The 6,736-nt window shown below is 47.5% G+C and overlaps 1 protein-coding gene across 1 annotated transcript; it reads right to left on the minus strand.

Moving 5' to 3' along the window:
* Positions 1-224: 224 nt before the first annotated feature.
* Positions 225-6,009, minus strand: PEBP1 (phosphatidylethanolamine binding protein 1). The gene is made up of 4 exons (XM_036276585.1): positions 5,754-6,009; positions 4,576-4,685; positions 3,803-3,903; positions 225-1,271 (listed from the first exon to the last, which is right to left on the minus strand). Exons 1-4 carry the CDS (start codon positions 6,003-6,005, stop codon positions 1,054-1,056), a joined length of 681 nt encoding a protein of 226 aa, XP_036132478.1. The 5' UTR covers positions 6,006-6,009; the 3' UTR covers positions 225-1,053.
* Positions 6,010-6,736: the final 727 nt, after the last annotated feature.

The raw sequence follows: 6,736 nt of genomic DNA on the forward strand, positions 1-6,736 counted from the left end.
ACACCATGGTAGACCACTTACAAAACGCAAAGGTGCTTTTTGGGCAAGAAGACTTGGCTCAAGTTTTGTGATTTAAAAAACAAAAACAAACTCAAATTGAAATGAATGGTTGCTCCTGCTATCGTTTAATCGCATGTGTGTAAGGATGGACCCTCTGTATGATCCCTGAATCAAGTCCCAGTCATTTCGGGAATATTCACCCTTTGAGGTTGTCTCGTGACTGCCCAACATTTCTGAAACCCCATAGCCAAAAGGGCAAAATAGCTGGAGGCCTAGTTTGTCCACACAATGTTTTTATTTTTATTCAACTAGAGGCAAACAGCAGAATTAACACAATACTCAGCAACTCCAGACCTACTTTTGTTACACCAACGAAGAGTGATCAGTTTAACAGACACAGACTCAGATTTCTGATAACCTCACCCAGCCCTGTAGCTCATCCAGACGGCTGCCGGGACAGAAGAGCAATTCTCCTTACGGCCTCTTCCAGTGCTGCTCTCTCAAGGAGCCAGGGCAGGACAGTGACACACCTACTAACTAACCCGAGATGTGCGCCATGGGGGTTAGAGGATGCCAGCCTCTGGTTGTCTGGTGAGAGACGGGCCTATGAAAACACATCCCGGAATATGCCACTGTGCAGTTTTGGATTCAGGCGCACAAAGAAAGAGGCAATAAATCTTTCTTTTTTTGTTTTAATCTCCCTTGAAGATGTTTTGATGCTCTGCACTATCACTGTAGACCTGTTCTTCTTACCTAAAATTTTTCTCCTTTAAATTCTGGGTTGTTATTCTTATATTAACAATATGATGACCGCATCACAGTACCAAAATAGCCACCAAAAGGGAGTTCAAATTTGATCAGAACATAAACCACGGGGTGTGACCCTGTACAATTATAAAGGACGGGCAGGCGGAAAAGTCACCCTACACCACTATCTGCTCAGGTCTGGCCTATGAGAATGGGAACAGGGACGAGGAGAAATCTACATATATCACTGAACTTGAGAACACTGCTTGGGGCCCCCAGGGGCAACATCTGTCTCCTGGCTTTCCCCTACTTCCCAGACAGCTGCTCATAGAGCTTGGGCACGTAGTCGTCCCATTCCGCCTGGTAACACGTGCCAGCCACTGGAGGCCCGAGCTCGTACTTTTTCCTGAAAGATGCCACCTTGAATTTGCCACGATGGTCTCCAGATCGGTTGCTGAGGATGGGCTCGTCACACTTCAGCGGCTTGTTCTGCTCGTAAACCAGCCAGACGTAGCGGTGAAGGCCTGGAGGGAGAGGCACGAGGGAGATACACAGCTAGGAAGCTGATGGAGACATCATCCATTTTCACAGAATGTGCCAGCTTGGAGGAACCCAGACCACCCCATTTACAAGGACACTGAGACCCCAGATAGGAATGAGTCAGGTCACTCACCTGCTGGAAACCATCCAGTGTCACTCCACTGCAATTGGTACAAAGCCCACACCCTGCATTACGGCCTCTAAGGACCTACGGAACTGACCCTTGCCCTCCCCTCCTACTGCTCTCTGCTCCTCAGTCACCCCACTCCAGGATTCCTGCCCACCCCCAGTAGGAGCTGGTCCGCAGTCATTTGCACCACTCCTGTAAGGATGCCTGTTTTACTTCTGTCATAGTAACAAGGCTATCTAAAATTCTTACTTTTTAATGTAATCACCTCATTGGAAAGAGAGCCCCATAAAGCTAGTGTTTGTCTTGTTGACCATGATCACCCTAGAACCTGCCTTACTTAGTGCCTGGCACATAGAAGATGCTAAAAAAGATGAGAGAAATGGATGAAGGGCACAGCAAATCAATGACCAGGTGCTCATCATACCACAGTCACGCCTACACAGGCTAACAGAGAACATTACCTTTCCACCTCCAAAACTTACTTCCTTGGAAGACAAGAAAGAAATGGCTCAACTTACTTGAACCAGTTAACAAGCAAAGAATGTTTTAAAATGAGCCAGCAAGCACCCTATACACCTTGCAGCTTTCTACAAGCTCCAATTGTACTGGACACAAATAGGTGCCATGAGTTGTTTTTTTAAAGTTGTTTAAAGAAAAGTTATTCAGGTATTTGTACACCCATGTTTATTGCAGCATTATTCACAATGGTCAAGAGGTGAAAGTAACCCAAATATCCTCTGACAGATGAATGGATAAACACAACGTGGAATAAATACATAATAGAATATTATTCAGCCTTAAAAACGAAGGAAATGCCCTGGCCGGTTTGGCTTAGCGGTTGGAGCGTCGGCCTGCGGTACAGAGAGACCCGGGTTCGGTTCCCGCTAAGGGAGCATGCCTCGGTTGCAATTTGTCCCCGGCCCTTGTTGGTCGTGCGGGTGGCAGCCACTCGATGTGTCCCTTCACATCGATGTTTCTCTCTCTCTCTTCCTCTCTCTCCCTCCCGCTCTACCTGAACAAAAAATGGAAAAATGTCCTCGGGTGAGGATAAAAAAAAAAAAAAAACGAAGGAAATCCTGTCACATGCTACAACATGCATTTTGCTATGGAGCTACATGAATCTTATATGGATCTTCTGAAACTTCCATATACTGCTGATTAGAGTGTAAAAATTTTCAATCCTTTTGGAAAGCTCTTGGGCAATTTCTATAACCCAACAATTCTACTCCAAGGTATTTAACCCAAGAAAAACGGAAAACTATGCCCACAAATGACAAGAATATGTACAACAGCTTTATTCGTAATATCCAAACACTGGCAACAGCCCAAATGTCCATTAACAGGAGAATGGCTATACAAACTATGGTATATTCACACAATGGAATACCACTTGGCAATACAAAGGAATGAATTACTGATTCAAATAGTAACATGGATGAATCTCAGACATTATCTGGAGAGAGCAATCACCAAAAACAAATGCATACGCGTATCATTTACAGGAATACAAAAGCAATCGATGGAGGGAGGTGTCAGAAAATGGTTAGCTCTGGGAGAAGTTAACTTCAAAAGGTGTGTGCATCCATCAATATCTACTGTCTGAACCCTTACATTTGGTGTGTTTTATTATATGTAAGTTACACCTTACTAAAACAAAAATATGAAAAGAAGGAAAAAAAAAAGTGAGTTACTTCAGCTTTTTTTGTTAATGAGAACACAGCTCCTACTTGAGAGAATTGCTTTATTCTCATGTGTGTACTTAAATAATTAAACTGCCTAATTTTATAACTGCCCTACAGAACTTAATAGATCCCTGAGAAAGATGTACCTTTACCTTCCTTTTATGAATGCATGAGAGGGCTGAATGTTTTCAAGATACCATGCTAGATTTTTGAGAGAAGAGAGAAGCTATAGAGATAAAGAAGACAATTTTTAATAATTAACTTAGACGCTACGATCAGAAATCATTTCTGAGATCTTTTGTGGGAACTAAAAGCCCAAAGATCCCACAGGGCCAAGGTTGAAAACAGAACTTAGATGGTTTAACTGTGTTCAATCCATGTGCAGCCCCTGTAGGAAGCCATTTCAAGCATTCTGCAACACTGCTTCCTTGGTATCTTCTCACAGACTTCCCTGCATACTAAAGGCTTAGCAGCTAAGAGGCAATGCTAACAGAAACCATCTAACCAGAACCCAGGATTCTAGCCACCTGACTCTACTGCCTCGGAGGTGAACTGCACTGCCTGAAACCTCCACTGGGGTAAGGGTTCTCATAAATCAAAGAATAAAGCTGTAAGAATCAGACTAAAATGTGCAGCACTTTAGGCCAATCCTAATGTGCACCCTGGCTCCCCTCACATCTCCCCAAAAGTAGCCTTTACTCACCTGTGCCCTTAGGAGGCCCAGAGCCCACATAATCAGAGAGGACTGTGCCACTGCCGATGTTGTTGCCCTTCATGTTGACCACCAGGAAATGGTGCCATTCCCTATGAGAGAATACAGGACCATCAACTCCATGAGAAGTAAGTACGAACTCACTGCACCACCAAATGCCCACGTTCCATGCCAGGATGCGGCGAAGAACTGGACAGTCCTGCTTTCTTGGCCATCACAAACCTCTTGTGTCTGCAGGAGAGAGGACCTAGCACCTCTCTCCCTCTGAGATGGTCTAGAGCAGAGGTCAGCAAACTGTACAGTACATGTTTTTGGCTTTGCAGTTCATAGAGTCTCTGTCACAACAACTCAACTTCTGGCTGTTTGCATGAAAGCAGCCATAGTCAAGATCTGACTGAGTTATAGTGGCCGTGTTCCCATAAACCTTTATTTGTGGACACTGAAATCTGAAGTTCATTTAATTTTCAGAGGTCACTAAGTATTCTTCTTTCTTCCATTTTTTCCCAATGATTAAAAAAAATGTAAAAACCATTCTTAGCTCATGCGGCTGTACAAAAACAGGCCTCTGGCAGATGTGGCAACTCTGCCGTAGTTTCCAGCCTCCTGCTCTAGAAAGTGAAGAGACCAGGAATGCACACTCTGGCTTAAGCATGTATGTGAGCATCCCGAACCAGGTCTACCAGCACAGCCTTGTCCAGTGAAGGGCTTACACAGTGCAAGCAGCACCAGTTCACATGTGGATGACCCCTAGTTCCCCAACTTGCCTATATTTGGGGTCCTTTCTGCTTGGAGCATCCGGGTCTGTCAAGACCAAGGTGTAGAGTTTACCTGGATCAACACCATCCCATTCAATACTCGCCGGCCGGTTCTTAACCTGTAGGAAGGAACCAATTTGGAGTTTAAAAGTCAGAAATGCTAAAGAAACCAACACTCAGGTTCCCAACAGTGTAGATTATTTAAAACGCTAAAGTGTACTGACTCTACTAAGCGGCAGAAGCCGAAGTTTAATATGCTCTTTACATTATTTATTTCAGTCCCAACAACACTACAAGGCTGGTATCCCAGAAAGAGCTGGGGTCAAGACTTCAACTCTGGTGCACTTGGGTCCAGATTTGGTGACCAGGAGGTTACCTGGGGCCTGCTCAAGTGAAATCTGCATTAGCTGGACATTTAAAATGGCACAGAAGAGAAAACCCAAGTGGCCAGATGTGGACAGCAAGTGTGGGAAAAGGGAGGCTGCGAGATGGGCACTTCGTATTTAAACATCCAAAACAGTAAGTGTCACAGATAGCAGCTTTATTCACGCCACTGCCCCAGAGCTTCGTGACCAACAACTCCCAACGCCCTTAGGCACTCCGGTTTCTCCACTTTCTGGCGTCAGGACCTGGTCCCGCCTCAATCATGGGCGTCAGAGACCAAACAGTAAAACAATGCCCTTTGCCCTGCAGCCTTCCAGCTGCAGCAGTCACTACCACTAACACAAAGGCGGCCTCGCTGGGCGATGATGATCAATCACCCGGTTACATAATGCGCCACATGTCCTCGGGTGGGGCCTTTGCTCCCCAAAATGAGACCTCAAATCCCAAGACCCGAGGACAAGCTCTGGGAACGCGGGGGCGACCAAGGCCAACTCATTCCTGGGCACAGCCCCCACCCTGCCCCATGCCCCGCGGTCCTAACGGTTTCCGGGCCCAGACCCTGCCGGGGTTTGGAAGTCCTGGGAAAGTGGATTAATTGCCCCCGCGGGCGGCGCCCCACCTGCCCGGTGCGGAGTTTCCGGCCTCAGGGCAGACGCAGGCCTGCAGCGTGGGCGCCGCGACTCCCTTCTCTCAGTGGGGCGTATGCAGGCTGGAATGCCCGCCTCCTGCCCTCCAGGTCCCCGCCCTAAGGGCCTGCAAGACCTCGCGGTCCTCGGCAGCTGCAGCCCCGCACCCTCGGGTACCTGGGTGGGCGTCAGCACTTTGCCCAGCTGGTCGACCTCCGCCCCGGCGTATTTGACCTGCAGCGGGTGCTGCGGCTGCTCGTCCACTTCCTGTAGGCTCAAGGGCCCAGACCACTGGCTGAGGTCCACCGGCATCGCGGGGCGGAGTGGGAGGACACGCAGGAGAGATGCAGGAGACCCGGTCAACAGCGCAGAATCGGAGGGCTTCGCAATCTGGCCGAGGCAGCCTGAGCCAGCTCCGGGGGCACGCATGCGCAGGAGCCCCCGTCCCCCTCCGCGCTCTGATTGGTAGAGCCGGGCCTCTCGTGCTCCAAGGTCCCTGCTGCCGGCTTTGCCTTTCTTTTCGCACAGAGGGAGTGTGCAGCCCGGTCTCCCGAGTTCCCTGGAGCTATGGCTCAGCCTGCAAGACATTGTTTCAAAAAATGCCATTGAGCTACCGTTGATTTCCGCCCCCCACACCTTTTTGCAGGATTCTTTGCTCGACTTTCTAAATTTAGAAATGGTAAGGCCTTGCTTTTCTACTGCATTTCCTAAAACAAGTCGGATTGCCCGAGCCTCAGTGTAATTCGCGCATGCTCACTTGTTTTGGTAACTGCCCGGTGGAAAGGCCTGAGCGAACTTTGAGCAGTTTCCCCTACGAACATATACGTTTACACATATATTTGATTTTCAACACCCTCACCCCTAACTTGGTCCAAACAAGATTCCTGGGAAATGATGTTTTAAACCATTATTATTCCTATTTTGCTGACACGTGGCTCTTGAACACTGTTCTCACTTTGGCCACCGAATGCTTTCTTTTTGCTAAATGTAATGAATATAATAGGCACTATTTAATAGTCTTTTATCTGATTTGAGTTAGGACAGCCTGTGACATTGATAACTACCACAAGGGAATAAAAAGTTGTCTGTTGCCCTGGCCGGTTTTGCTCCGTGGTTAGAGCGTTGACCCCTGGACCAATGAGTTGGGGATTCGATTCTGG

The sequence above is a fragment of the Molossus molossus genome, unplaced genomic scaffold (assembly GCF_014108415.1).
Source record: "Molossus molossus isolate mMolMol1 unplaced genomic scaffold, mMolMol1.p scaffold_m16_p_22, whole genome shotgun sequence".
Classification (NCBI taxonomy): domain Eukaryota; kingdom Metazoa; phylum Chordata; class Mammalia; order Chiroptera; family Molossidae; genus Molossus; species Molossus molossus.

Excerpts from the sequence above, each read along its gene's own strand:
- PEBP1 (XM_036276585.1), bottom strand. The coding sequence starts at position 6,005 with ATGCGTGCCCCCGGAGCTGGCTCAGGCTGCCTCGGCCAGATTGCGAAG. Across the intron at positions 4,686-5,753 it reads AAGTGCTGACGCCCACCCAG|GTTAAGAACCGGCCGGCGAG; the intron begins GTACCCGAGGGT and ends TCCTTCCTACAG. Across the intron at positions 3,904-4,575 it reads AGAAAGGACCCCAAATATAG|GGAATGGCACCATTTCCTGG; the intron begins GCAAGTTGGGGA and ends ATTCTCTCATAG.